The 14424-nt window shown below is 39.3% G+C and overlaps 1 protein-coding gene across 1 annotated transcript; it reads right to left on the bottom strand.

The window, feature by feature from the left end:
- Positions 1–684: 684 nt before the first annotated feature.
- Positions 685–12945, bottom strand: tmem63a (transmembrane protein 63A). The gene is made up of 23 exons (XM_038726859.1): positions 12772–12945; positions 10134–10332; positions 9740–9819; positions 9551–9620; positions 9328–9365; positions 9076–9218; positions 8138–8189; positions 7919–8027; positions 7598–7668; positions 7374–7454; positions 6824–6941; positions 6489–6622; positions 6014–6157; positions 5583–5736; positions 5359–5465; positions 5179–5265; positions 4841–4906; positions 4315–4477; positions 3623–3728; positions 3246–3413; positions 2412–2527; positions 2275–2325; positions 685–1869 (listed from the first exon to the last, which is right to left on the bottom strand). The coding sequence occupies exons 2-23, from the start codon at positions 10305–10307 to the stop codon at positions 1729–1731; spliced, it is 2373 nt and encodes a 790-aa protein (XP_038582787.1). The 5' UTR covers positions 10308–10332; positions 12772–12945; the 3' UTR covers positions 685–1728.
- Between the last annotated feature and the right edge of the window lie 1479 nt (positions 12946–14424).

Raw genomic sequence — 14424 nt, 5'->3', positions numbered from 1 at the left:
ATTGGCTGCAGCTAAAGTGTGATAGATTTTAAAGCTTTTACTACATTGCAACTTGTATGTACATACATAGTCTGTGTGTGAAGTGTGCACATTGTCAACTTAAGAAAAGTGTGTCAGATGCTTGAGCCAGGAAGTACTCTGTTGTTAAGCTATTAAGAACTACTTCAGTAGCAAATGTTCCTGATTTTTGTTTCATTTCAAGAACTGTTGTGAGGCTCCATTAGGGTACACTGATCCTCGTCCAATAGTCCAAACCCCTCTTTTCACCATAGCTATAGAGTCTATGCTAATAACCTAGATATGTTGTTAGCTTAGCACTTCATTGCCCATATTTAACAACTGTGCTAATCACTACAGCACACTAAAAGGCCTCAAATGACAATAATGGTCTTTCTCACCCGAGGCAGGTACCGTGGTGAGAAAGGGGAAAAGGGCAGGGAAAAGAGGAAGCGAGAAGGAAAGGGAACAGAAAGGGAGACACAATAGTCAAAGATCAGGTGAGGGGGTGGAGCTACTGCAATTGTCACCCAGTAAACTGGCCCATACCAATGTCAGAATAGGTTAGAAATCCTCAATGCAGCATTGAGCATTTGTCCCTTTTCCCTGCTGCATGAATATTTAAAAGTTAAGCCACCCCACTACAGCTCAATAGTGCCCCCTAATGACAAGACACGCTCACAACTGTGAAGTTGTTCCTGTTTTTATTTCAAAACTGCATGTAAGATTGTTTAATATTGAAATTTAAATGGCCATATTCTGTACAAAGCTGTGGTTTGTGATCTGAAGACATTTTATCTGTCTAACTTCAACACTCTGTTCCTTTAGGATTTAGTTCCTTGTTAAAATGCACATTTAGAAAAGCTGCAAAACATAAGTACATTAAATACAAATAAACCGTGACCTATTCAATGGAAATAATGGCTCCAACCATCATCATCATCATCATCATTATCATTATCATCATCATCATCATCAAAATAAAACTTTGGTTGCAAAACTCCCCTAAAACTAATATACATGGTTGTCCTCTTGTCAAATTACAATAGTAAAAACATTAATCTCTTGTAACAACAGGCCTCTCTTGATACAAAAAGTGCATTATTAATGTTAGGCAATAGGTTATTCACTTGGCAGGTGTTGTCCTCTGGCAACAAAAAAGGCACTATAAAGAAATCTAAACTGGACAGAAACAGCAAGCTCTCCTTGTCCACCTCTTTGGCAGATGCTGACTTGAATTTCTTGTTCTGGTAATGTTTGCACTATTAGCTTCAGCTTGTGAAAGAAATTATTTCCAGCATTCTTTTCACAAACATTATGGCTTATTTGAAATGGCGGGTTTTGGTTAAACATACCTTGGTGAATTTGGTCCTTATCAGAGAGGTCTCATACAGAACAATACAACAAGAAGACTGAAACAGGAGCTGGTTTCTCATGGATGCGTGTGTGTGCTATGCTGATCAAGTGCAAATAATGATTCAAATATAAAAGTCCTTCTTACCTGCAGAAAGCAATTTAAGTTCAAGAAGTTGGATGACACAGCATTGGTCTTTGGAATCCATTGCATTATTTCCCCCCAATGGGACAGCCTGACTGAGCAGTATGATGGAAATGAATTCAAACTCTGACTTGACTTTAATGCTGAAATCAATGTGAAGGAAGCACATTTACGATCAGGAGCCGTGGGAATCCTGACTCCAAAGTTTTGACTCAGCGTTGAAATACACTGATTCAGCAATCTGACATGCTTTCCTCCCCTGGGCCGTAGCAGTAGGCTGGACTGCCCTCTGTAGAGCCGTAAGACTGGGGCGCTTTAGACTCCTGTGGAGCGCTGGCAGGTGATTTGGGATTAAGCACTCTGGGAAGGTAGACCTGAAATCATTCAATAAAAGAGAGCACTCTTAAGGTTGTTTCTCAATATTAATTTTTGTTTATGCTTTTATTCTCCCTGATGCATGTTATGCAATACTGCATGTAGTCACCAATGTATGACTCTGATACCAAAAATGTTGAAGATTAGGGAACAATAAAGCTCCTGAAAATTTACAAGGTGAAGTAGGGCGCGTCACATATAAACTTAGCCGGCGAGAACCACTGTTAAAGCCCAACTTTCACTGCAAGAACAGCTCATCATGAACAATTAGGTTTTTAGCGTATTGTTCAGAAGACAGTGATTTGGTATCTACAGAAAAGCTCAGGTAAATTAATTTAAGATCAGGCATGTTCTGAATACATCTAGTTTTTATTTGTGCTGGGGAATTTGTTATCGAACAGTACCATGGTGTTTTCTTCTAGTCCCTTTGCTGTTTCCCCATCCTCCTCCTTCACCTACAAAATAACACAAACAATACGTGGGCTCAGCGTTAAGGAGGACAAAGAAGTGACAGCATATGCACACACAAGCAAATGCTCACCTTGTAGTTGTGTGGACTGAGGTACTTGAAATGGCCAAAGCAGGTGTAGCCGACGCAGATGAAGACAGTGATGAACAGAACCACCAGTGTGAACAAAGATGTGGGAGTCTTGAAACCTAAAACGCCACACCCACACACATTTAGTTTAAATAGCGGCATTCAGATTTTACTTATTATCTGGCTGCATGCAAGCAAACACCTACATGTATCTAATAAAGGTGGAAAGGTTCACAGATCTTTTAGTTCGACATCTAATTCTTCTAATTCTAACTTGTGGACTCACGCTGTGCGAGCTTTGAACGTTGAGAAAACTGAATGAGCTTTTGCATCTTTTTAGAAGTTTACCTTGAATTTATTCAATTCAGGTATTTCAGGCATGAACTCAGTTTATAAACTGTACCTGACAAATGTATACATTACATTTGATTTGACTGTTTTTGGTAACTGAGGCTGTGTAATATTTTGTAAATGTACACAGTATGATTACGTACAATGTCCAGAAAAACACATTCCTTTGTTCATTTACATTTCATTTAGCTGACGCTTTTATCCAAAGCGACTTACAATTGCTATATATGTCAGGTCGCACGACCTCTGTAGCAACTAGGGGTTAAGTGTCTTGCTCAGGGACACATTGGTGTCTCACAGTGGATACGAACCCGAGTCTCTCACACCAAACACATGTGTCTTAGCCACTGCTCGATCATCACCACTTTTCAGGGATTTAAAGCCACTAGCTGTGGTTAAACACCAGTACTTCATTGCTCTTAGTGGATTTCAGGTCACTTTACAGATGTTAATGTTTTCCAGGTTCAGCACACACTTGTTTCTAACCTGTTCTGAGGACAGAAAAGAAGTAAAGCCATATTAGGCAGATGATGGGCGCAGCCAGAGCTTGATTGACAGCTCCAAGGTGGACCTGGCTGTCAAGGCGGGCAGGCAGGTAGGCAAAGAACAGGTTATGTTTGTCCACCATGTGCTTCAGCATCATGTACAAGAGACCTGTAGACACACAGCCGTTAAGAACCCTACCATGAAAGTAACAGGAAACACATTGTATATAGGAAATAAGTGTGTACAGGAAACTGAGGTCTCCGGCAAAGGCTGACAGAGAGACGTTATCAAGAGAAATAGATGTACTGATATACCGTACATGAATGCGTTGAGTGTGTGTGAGTGCAAGCTTGTGTACAGCCCTGCTGACTACTCACCAAAAGGTGTGATAATAGGACATGTGATGCTGTAAGCCATAATGACAGTGAACACACAAAGATTCCAGCCATACATGGCTCCATATTCAAACTCATAGGCCTGGTTCTGTAAGCAGAAGTCAAAAAAGGTAGTTGATATGTTAATGTTGATTAACGTTAATTAATGTTGATGTTACAAACAAAATATTCTCTTCTTTTTCTTCTTCTTTAACTTTCCATTGACTTGAGTTTACAGGATAAGAGAGCATATTATAAATATGTGTAGACACGAAATACACGGGTAATTCTTTGACCAGAGCAGTTGATGTACTGTACAGTCTTTCTATTATACATCACATCTTTTATACAATAAAGGCCTATTTAGACATGTTTACAAATCCTGCATAGTCTGAAACACTTGACCAAAGATTTTCCCTGCATGCCTTCATGAAGAAAGCGCATTGTAAAAGTGGTAACCATTAATTAAACAAAGTTGAGACTTTTAATCAAGACAGCAAGAGATTTATAAACAAATTTATGTACTAATTTTTAAAAATATTTTATTATTAAATACTATTATTTGCTCCAAAACACTGTTAAATAAAAGTGTGCAACTGGGCAGGACTTCTGGCCAATGAAAATGTTGGTTCTTTAATTCAATGCAGATGTTGCTATAGATACAAAATACATGAATGAACAATACCATTACAAACCTGTTTTACATATTTCCGCTCAGCAGCAGAGCGAGCAAGCACCATACGGATGGTGTAAATCAGTAACCCTGGCAAACGCAGCAACTCCATCCCAGAGCCCACCAGGGCCGCCGTGATCACATAGTTGACAAAAAACGCCCCTTGGTCGGGTAAGAACACACACCTGGTGAGAGGAAGAAAAAGATAAAAGAAAATAGAAGACTATGAAGACTCACATTTTTTACCTCTCTTTTAGCTTTAGAAGAACTGTTGTAAATAAAATTACAACTACACTTAAGAAGACATTGTAAAATATGTGACTCTTTTATGAAAGCAACTTGAATACAGCTGAACCTGTACGATGTGAGATGACAGCTAAACTTACAGCTTGGAAATCAGAGTATTCTGTCTTCATAATTTACTCATCGTCTTGAGATGAGACTTGAGACTATACAATAGTCTGAAAATCCTTAATTCAAATTAATTAGTTGGTACATTTTTAATGAGAATTTTAAAAAGCAAGAAGCAAAAAAAAGGGATTACTTACTCAAACCTCAGTTTCCCACTTGAGAGAAACTTTTTATCGAACAGCCAGCGGAAAAACACGTCAAGACTAACGGGGAAAAACAAAACAGCAAAAAAAAAATTTAAAAAAATTGATTACACAGGGTTCTCCCTGAATCCACAAAGTGCATCTATTAGCCTTCGAGAAATCATTTTCAGCCAACTGACATTCACTTTTATATTTTATGTGTTAAAGTGTTCACCATTTATTACTGTCTCTGACACACTGATCATTTACAACTAAATCATTACTGCAAATAAACAATTAACCTAGATGCTGGATGCTGCTCTCTTATTCAAACTGACGGTAATGCAAATTACCTAGTGAGTCCTAGCGAGGGGAGGATAAGCACCATGAAGAGCAGGAAGAAGTACAGCTTGCGCATCATGCTCAGCTGCTCAGTAGACCTGAGACACAGACGGCCCTGGATCAAAACATTTTCCTCTGCTAACAGAAACCAATCCCTGTTTCAAACCAGCGTGTGTGTGTGTGTGTGATACCTGCTCCAGTGTGACTCTCCTAGTGTAGAATAATAGACTATGGTGGGCAGCAAGGCAGAGAAGGTCCACAGCAGGAGAGTGGGGAAGAACTGACTGATGACAGGGTTCTAGGGTAAAAAACAAAACAAACTGTAGATTTATAGCTTTGAAAGCAGAACTGTTACAAGTACGGTGTGTGTGTGTGTGTGTGTGTGTGTGTGTGTGTGTGTGTGTGAGGGGCTCACATTGAGATAGTAGATGGGCTTAGTCACGTTGAACTTGTCGATGGTGTTGATAATGATGGTGGGAGTCGTGAGGAAGGTGAGCAGGAGGAAAAGTAAGAAGTTGAGCATCACATAGCGCATGTACCAGGTAAAACCCTGCACTGACAGATTGTCCCTGTAGGACGGAGGAAAAGATGAACGACAGAAGCAACACGACAGTTACACACAAGGTAGACGGTGCAAAGCAGAGGAAATATATCCATGTGGGGTACACTCTCATTCCTCCCACACAGACTTTTGTAAAACAGTAAAACCATATGATTCCACTAAAAGTCAGTTTAGGATAATATTGAATTACTGCCCTGCCTTACTGGCATTAGCTTTGTAAATACCAAGTCATATGATCTGCATGGGGAACATACTGTGCGAAAGGTTCATGTTTCAGATCTTACCAATACACGTTTTTGGGATGGGGTGCAAAGCTGACCCTCCACTTCTTCACTTTCAGAGTTTCGCTGTTGGATGAAGTTTGGAGCTCCCTCCCACAACAGCGGTTTGTGCCGCCACACTTGAGTGCGTTGAAGTCTTTCAGAATGCTGATGCGAGTAAATGACAGCTGTTAGTGATACACATTAACCAGCTTTCAACAATAATAGCTGCCCAAAGGCCTGCTGCCATTAAAATGTCATGTGGTGACAATAAAAATGGAGAGATCACTGTCCCGATCGGGCCAGAGCCAAAAAAATACTAACAGAGGAACAAGCATAGTCAGCTGACATGATACTGCTGCTTCTATGGTGCCAGACAGCTACTCATGGCAAAAAACATTGGCACACGCTGTATGCCAACCAATCATTCCTCCTATTTCCTTCACCTGCACACATAAAAATACAGACACATGTACTGACACTTTAAATTGGTACTCACTACTTGGCCATAGCCTCGGTCTCCAAAGTGACGAAGGCAATCCCCAGGGGGCGCTCTTGCACCTGTTCTACCTGCTTCTGCACCTCTATCAGCAGGTCTTTTTCTTTAGTACTGTAGTACTCTATGGCATCAACCTGAGGGGACACCACAGATTAAATGCTTTACTTGAAACCGCCATTATTTAAATATTGTAAAATGATTCACGTTTGTGCTTCATTTAAGGCTGCTGTCTCAAGAAAGCTATATGTAGTATTTGTGCTTCCTTTTCTTAACCTGAATTGTAACATAAAAGATCTAAACTAAAAGCAGCTGTCTTTTCATCCGGTTCATCTCACCTTCTCAGAGTTGGCACAGCAACAGAAGTGACCACAGAAACGGGGGTTAATCAGCACAGGTTTCCCTGTGGTCTGCAGGACACGCTCATAGTAGCACAGGTTTTTTCCAGCTCGCATCCTGGGGTGAAGAAAAACAAACACATACATTTGGTTTAACATAGCACAAATAAAGCTCAACACATATTTCTAAGCCTGGAACATCCTTCATGTGCTGGGGCTTGCAACCATTTCCTCTGCAGACATGCGTACGACATCAGAAATCATTTAAATACAAAATGAACAAAAGAATGAGATAGAATCATACAATAAACTAAAATAATGAGCTATAAGAGGCTTAAAAGGTCACTAGAGCTGCTCAGTTAGGTGACAATTCTCTCTGCGGGTGTGTCACTGCACAAAGAAATTAGATATTGTTAAAATTAAAAATATTTATTAGTAGCACACACCAAAAAACAATTATCAACAATGAACTGCGCACAACTGGTGGCTCTTAAGTTCATGAGCAGGTGTACTAAAAGGCATACAGGGCAATGATCACATGATGTCTTACCTTTCCTTATCAAGGTGCATAAGCTTGGCCACATCATAGCCCAGGGTCACAGCACACACTCGACAGGAAGGGTATGCCTCTCTATACAAAAACAGTTCTGACATTAAAGAATGGAGCAGGTGGCCACTATTTATGGTAACATGCAAGTACAGTGCATCAACACCAGAAATCGACTTTATAAAACATGGAAACAGACGATTTTTACAATGTAGTCAGAAACTCACTGGAAATGGGTCTTAACGGCTTCTTCTGTTGCTATTTTAGGGATTGAACACACAAATAAAGTGTTTCTGGTCTACAAATGGAAAGACAGAATGACAGATAAATCAGGTATCAGCACAGGTGAGTGACACTCTACTCAATATAATTAAACAATGTAATCTGGCCAAGCTTTCACCGTCTGTGTAGCTCCTCATAGACAGGTGCAATCCAATGTGAAATAAATAGAAAGAGTGAAACAAAGCAATGTGGACACACTTCAAATATATTTGTTTGTGCATATGCTCATAACTTTACTGACATCAAATAACAGACAAGAGACTCACTGTCTCTCTGCGTAAGCCTTTCATTTGTGATGTGTGATGTCGCAGCAGAATGACTGTCAGGGTCAGGTACAGAACTGCAAACACCGTGTGCAGCCATAACAGGTCATTTCTAGAAGCAAAAATGATAGACACTGAGACACATTTTGTCAAGACCCAAAAATAAAAATACAAACCTTTATTTAATTAGCCAAACACATGTTTTTGTCATAGAGTAGTCACCCCTTTTGAAGATTCCCAAGAGTTGTCCTTCCAAAATTCCATGGATCATCACCTGAAAGAAAAAAACAGCATTTAAAAAAAAGAAAACTTAAGAACTATAAGTAGAAATTTAAATAAGATAAGACAAGAACAGAAAACAGAAAAAGATCAGAATATGAGCGAGCTGACCCTGGATTTCACAAAAACTTATTCATGGTCACAATCCCCTATGAAAAACAAAAGTGCACACTTCAGGGACAAGTCACTGATTATGAAGTGGACAGTGCGGCTCCTGATTTTTTGATTGCCTGATTAAAATTTGAAGCCATCAAAAAAAACCTCACCTGTAGCCTGTTGCATCAGCTGTGTGTAAGATCAAACTTAGCCTAGTTATAAGGTAAATTATTACTAAGTTGTGATTTATGCATTACTAAAATAAAAGTGGTTGCACCACAGATATAGAGGGAACAAATAAATGCTTACACTTGCCCCCAGGGTAGTTGTGAATCATAAATGTCAGAGATTATACTCGCTAATGGTTTTTCTGCCACACAGCACCATTTTTCATTAATTGCATGTCATGTTGCAACACGGTAATCCAGCAGACACCTAATTTATTGATATTTAGTTTTCAATTAGCCTATTTATATTTCAAATATCAATCTAGCTTACTATGATGTACTATGATGCCAACTCTATCTTTGATCATTGAAGGGCCACTTGCCTTAGTTTCTTTACGTCTAAACCATAGAGTGTATAAAAAAGGTCTAAACTAGAGAGGTTCTGCCCCAAGTAATTGTGGTACAGCAAATTTTAGTAGTTGATTAAGTAAGAAACTAGTAGTTAATAAGCATCAAGTGTCACTGTACACTTCTGCAACGCCAGACTGTGGTCACCGTAAAGCCGTTAAGTCTCCAATTGCTTTTTGCTTAAAAGACAGAGAGCAGCGCAAAACCCACCCAGCAGGTCTCCTGTCAGGTTGACGGGTAGTACGACTGAGAGGGAGGCGACACATATGACCAACAGCAGGATGATCAGATGACGCTGGAAGGACAGGTAGTGAACAGCGTCTATGCCACACCTGGCTTTTATTTTGTCCTCACTGAAACACACACAGATGCTGATTAGAAGGAACCGACACAAGGTGTGTATACACAGCCTGATAAAATAGCTTTCAGTTGGGCCGTAAGTTGAGAAACACAGACACTCACTCCATTCTGAGGATGTAAGGCAGCCAAGAGCAGAATCCCTAAAAAGGAAGAGAAGTATTTTGATTACACTATCATACAATCAATATACTAGTTATAGCCTATTAATGTCTTATATCATGTTAATAATCAAATAGTCATCTCGGAGAGTATGGCTATTCTTTTATGCTATAGAAATACTGATTTTGGTGCTGAAACTGATGACATCGATTATTCTTTTACATACCAACTCATTCTCAGGTTCATCCACGACGGATGACATGTGTCCATAGCGACGGTGTGTTGACTCAGTGAACCTAATAAACAAAGTTCAGTATTCTGGCCAGTATCTGATGTCTGAGGCAATATGTTACTGGCACTGCTCGCATGTCACGATAACAATAATTTTTGAAAGTGCATGAGATCAAGTGCTGACCCTTCCTTGTCTGCAACTAACGCCAGGCGCCCATAGTCCCAGAACTTCCTCCTGATAATAGAGAAGACGATCAGCAACATCTGTAAGTGGCACAAGTAAAAGGATCAATCAGCTTACCTCATGACACAAAATGGACAGTATATTGATTCCATGACACAAATAAAGCACTTGTTGGTAAAAAAAAAAAATGCAATTTATCGGTTGTGTACGGCTTAATGTTACATGATGGGAACAACATACATGTGCAACTTTTACAATAAAAGAAACAAATAAAATGTAAAGCTTTTTGGTAGGGATTTTCTCTCACCTATAAGGACAATTCAGACAGAAACAGATAACTGGGGCCACAAGATTTCCACCAGATTTTTCTCTCACTAGATCACATCACACATACCAGGAAGACAATGAAATCAAGCAGTAGCACAACTGGTACTCCTCCAAAGTAGACAACGTTGTTGAGGACAGTGCTCTGTGTGGCGCTATAGCAGCTACTGTTGTCTGTGAAGTCAGAGGGCGAGATACCATTTCTGCCCAGCAGGGGCCACTGCTCCAACCACAGGGAGGACATCACTGGACTGGAACCAGCAGTTTGTCTGCAGAGATTGATCATGGTACAGTATATCTTGAGAAATGTGTGATAAGAAAAATGGCAGGCCAGTAAGTAACAATTATTTTATTAAATCACTATCCATTAATCTGTTGATTACTAAGTATATATCCTGTCCAAAAATATTTAAAAAATATTGATCACAGTTTCCCACAGTCCAAGGGGACATCTTTAAATTGCTGGTTTTGTCCAACTAACAGCACAAAATCCTAACAAATCCATTTTAAATGATATAAGCTAAAGAAAAGCCGCAAATCCTTACACATAAGTAGCTGGAAACAGTGAATATTTGCCATTTTTGCTTGACAAATGACTTGATCGCTTATCAAAATTGTTCGCAGTACATTTTATGAACTAATAAATACTGCAAAAATAAAGAACCATTTTTAAATTGAGTGCCATAATGACGAGGAGAATAAACACCAATGTGTAACTCTCTGTACAGATGAAACATCAAGGCAATATAAGGCAATGTCTACATCAGGTGTCTCAAACCATGTGCATCTTTTAGTTAAGTAGCAAAATGACAGTGTACTTCTGAATTCTTCTTCACAGGACTGTACAACACATGAAAGACACACATCATCACAGACCAGACAGACATACATGAAGAGCAACACAACAACAAGCAAACAACATGAAAACAAGACTCGTAAGTTCCCTCAGCGAGTCCCCCTGTTTAGGTGCTATGGCTGCGGGTACCAGACTTTTGCCAAAGCCCTTCTGCACCTCAGGGACCTGTACCTGCGCCCAGAGTGCAGCACCACGATGTGGCAATTGAGTGGGTGTATGAATTATTGCGCTTCTGCATTTGCAATTCGATCTCTGAGAGGCTGGGTGTGGTGTGAAACCTACAGTGTAATCTTGGCAGTAGTGTTGCTTATGCGTGTGAGTTTCACCTGGATTGTGACAGACGGCATGTTGAAGAAACAGGGTAGGGAGCGGGATGGTTTATACTGCTACACCTTCTTTGAGTTTACAGGTGGCTGATAGTATTTGATGGCTCCTTTTCTAAATGTGATGTGTAAGCTGGTCGAAGCTGAGTTTTTTAATTTTTTTCTATGGTGTTATTTTATCATATATTTTATACTTGGTTTATTTTTAGAGACACGGTACTGTGTAAGCAGAATTTTGTAGCTGGCGTAGCTAAAGCTAGTATTAACTACTTTATATATTGTTGTCTAGGTTATTCTAGAGGCTGACCAATAAATTGGCGTGCCAGTATTATCGGCCAATATGAGCTAATTGTAGATAAATCTGTATCTGTGTTTATAACCACCAATAAATGACAATTAAAAAAGAAACGGAGAGACGGATCCTTTAGTCACGTTATGAGTGTTGTCATTGCATAGTTTGTCCACCAGATGGCACTCTGCAACTCCCCCCATTGGCAACACACATGTTTGGAACCTCACAAATCTACCACAAACAGCAATCAGTTGTACTTTTGTTCAAAGTACTCGATAATCTTTGTTTATGTTATGTGTTTCTGAAAAGAAGGGAAAAAACAATATTGGCAGATAAATTGGAATATCAAATTTTAAAATCATTAAGTATCAAAATCAGTATCGGTCTTAAAAGTCGGATCTGGTTTATTCTATTTCACTGTATTTTATTAACTGACCACCTGTTTTGTATGTCGTATCTGAATCTTGAAAGTACTAATACTATAAAATACTAACGAAAATTCTCAAGCAAATTGTAGGCCTACTTAATTAGGCATCTTGAGTAAATGTACTTAGAGCATTACTTTTTCCAAGAGTGACCAGGAATGATGAGCTTTTGTCATGCTGAACCATGACTTGGCCCCGGAAGCAAACATAACACAGTGACTGTGGTGTCAGTAATATTGGAGTCATGTCAAATCCCACTCGTCACAAAGCATTAACAGAGCCCTCGCGGCCCAACCTCCCTAAAAGAGATGATGGCTCACGATGTCTGAGTCACGTGGACGGAGTTATAAGTTACAATGTATGATATGTTGCCTTTTGTCCATTAACCCTGACATTAAAGCTAATGAATAACAAAAAAAAACACTCCTCAGCAGACACCTGTGTAGTCTGTCTGTTCCTAGTTTGACTGCAGGAATTCCTCTCTGAAGTAAGTGAATCCGCTTCTTTCCCTAACAGCTGTTTCCTACTTTGACAATTTGACTGAACACAATATGAAAAGCGGTTGGTGTAATACTTATTAGACCCACCAAGCTTAAAATGATGCAAAAGCGTATTGAGTTGTGTCGAACGGGCAGGCAAAAGTTACGTGACAGCTGCAATGTACTCTACACATAAACACGAACAGTTTGCTAATGCTATGAGGTAAGAGCGGGTCTATAGTCTGTAACGTGTAGCCTAACACATCCGCTAACTTCATTAAAAACGTGTCCGGCTCGCCTACGCACGTATGTCAAGTACAGAGGCTGTCCTACCTGTAAGTCAGACTTTTATCCTGCCGGGAAGGAAACTTCTTTCTACTGTAAATACTCGATAGTTGACAGGCTCCGCTGCTCCGCTCCCTTTATGTTCCGCGTATGCGCAGACGCTGCAGAAGAGTTGACGGCCGTCTCGTGCGCTGAGCTCCATATCAATCCTCTAGCCTGTACAGAGAGAAACAGCAGTGCCCTCCTCCTCCTGATTACTTTTTACCCTTGTACCAGGTAGGCGTAACTTAAAGAGTTTCCTTTGATGCGAATGGCATGAGGAGGGATTGAACTATGGAAAATATCGGACATAGGCCTACAGCACAAAAGAGGATTATATAGGACTGTATGTTGAATATATGGCCTATTGTCTTTATAAGTGTGACAGTAGGTCTATTCTTAACTTAAATATTGTAGCTTAGGAATAGCGTACCACAAGTGAAAATACGTAAGTAAGTAAAAGTCCTGGAAGTACAATGTAAGTAGGCCTATTTAAATACGTGCTGAAAGAAGTAATTTATTTGACTTGTTGTTGTTAAATTATATAATTGATTTATTATTACTGGTGCATTACTGTGTAAGCAGACTTTCCATGTTTTAGCTGGTTGTGTTGGAGCTCATTTTTATGATTTTATGTACTCTTAAATAGTCTATGTATAACAATGCATCACATTTTAATAATAATAGTATATTTAGGCTATTTAAAAAAATATATTTTACAGTTTGATCACATGCTTTGAAGGCTATGTAAAATATTATTCTTTTAAGTTACTAGTTAACTACAGCTTAATAATAAATAATAAATGTAGTGGAGTAACATGTATATTTTCCCTGTTTCCCTCAAAATTGTTTAAAAAAAACCATACATGGTAGGGACTGAATTTGATTCTAACCTTATTTATGATTAGCTTTGTTTTCATTATTAATACAATTCAATTCAATGGTGCTTTATTGACATGGGACATGACATTCCTATTAAAATACAGTACACATTTGAAAGTCTCAGGATGTGCATCTGTGCCTCTTCCTTTCAAATATATCAATGAATGCAGACAAAACTTTTCCACTCCTTCACTACTTGCCTTTGTGCGCTCAGTAAATTCTATTAGATCCTCAAGAATATCCCCTATACGGGACGGTAACATAACAATTCACCACATTGCATGTGGGCAATCAACTTTTTTATTAAAAGCCACAAAGCAGTGGAACATCTTGCCTGACGATGTCCCTATATTTAGTGTTTAAGAGCAGATTCTATTGTTTGGCATATTTTCAGTCAGATTTATTTGTGGCATGTTTCATTTTAAAGACAATGACATTGAAGGTCGAACATCAGAAGGTGGTTGATTGCAATGGAACTAATGATTTTTTGAGCCTTTTCGAAACATCAATTCACTCAAGTCTCATTGTTATAATGTTGATACAGTGTGCACAAAACACACCCAGACCCCGTCCTGTCCGACATTCTCTCAATGGTCTCACCCAGAGAAGTGAGTAACATGGACTGTCGTAAATAGGAACCACAGCAGATCCACTCCAGAGGATCTGCTCTTTGTGACTTATCCCATCTCATCTGATCAGCCATTGGTCGATGCTGTGCATTACAGAGATTTGAAGAAAACTTACCATAACATCAGACGTAGCGGAGAGAATCTGAATTGT

Source organism: Micropterus salmoides, unplaced genomic scaffold (genome assembly GCF_014851395.1).
Source record: "Micropterus salmoides isolate LMB-PRFRI ecotype aquatic unplaced genomic scaffold, ASM1485139v1 Ms_hic_scaffold_18, whole genome shotgun sequence".
In the NCBI taxonomy this organism is placed as follows: domain Eukaryota; kingdom Metazoa; phylum Chordata; class Actinopteri; order Centrarchiformes; family Centrarchidae; genus Micropterus; species Micropterus salmoides.
This window is presented reverse-complemented; position numbering and strand designations above follow the sequence as displayed.

Bases quoted from the DNA above. Each gene is read 5' to 3' on its own strand.
- tmem63a (XM_038726859.1), bottom strand. From the start codon at position 10,307: ATGTCCTCCCTGTGGTTGGAGCAGTGGCCCCTGCTGGGCAGAAATGGT. The intron at 7,669-7,918 runs GTGAGTCTCTTG...TTCCATTTGTAG, and splicing joins AAGGCTTACGCAGAGAGACA to ACCAGAAACACTTTATTTGT. The intron at 2,326-2,411 runs GTGAGCATTTGC...GTTATTTTGTAG, and splicing joins TCAGTCCACACAACTACAAG to GTGAAGGAGGAGGATGGGGA.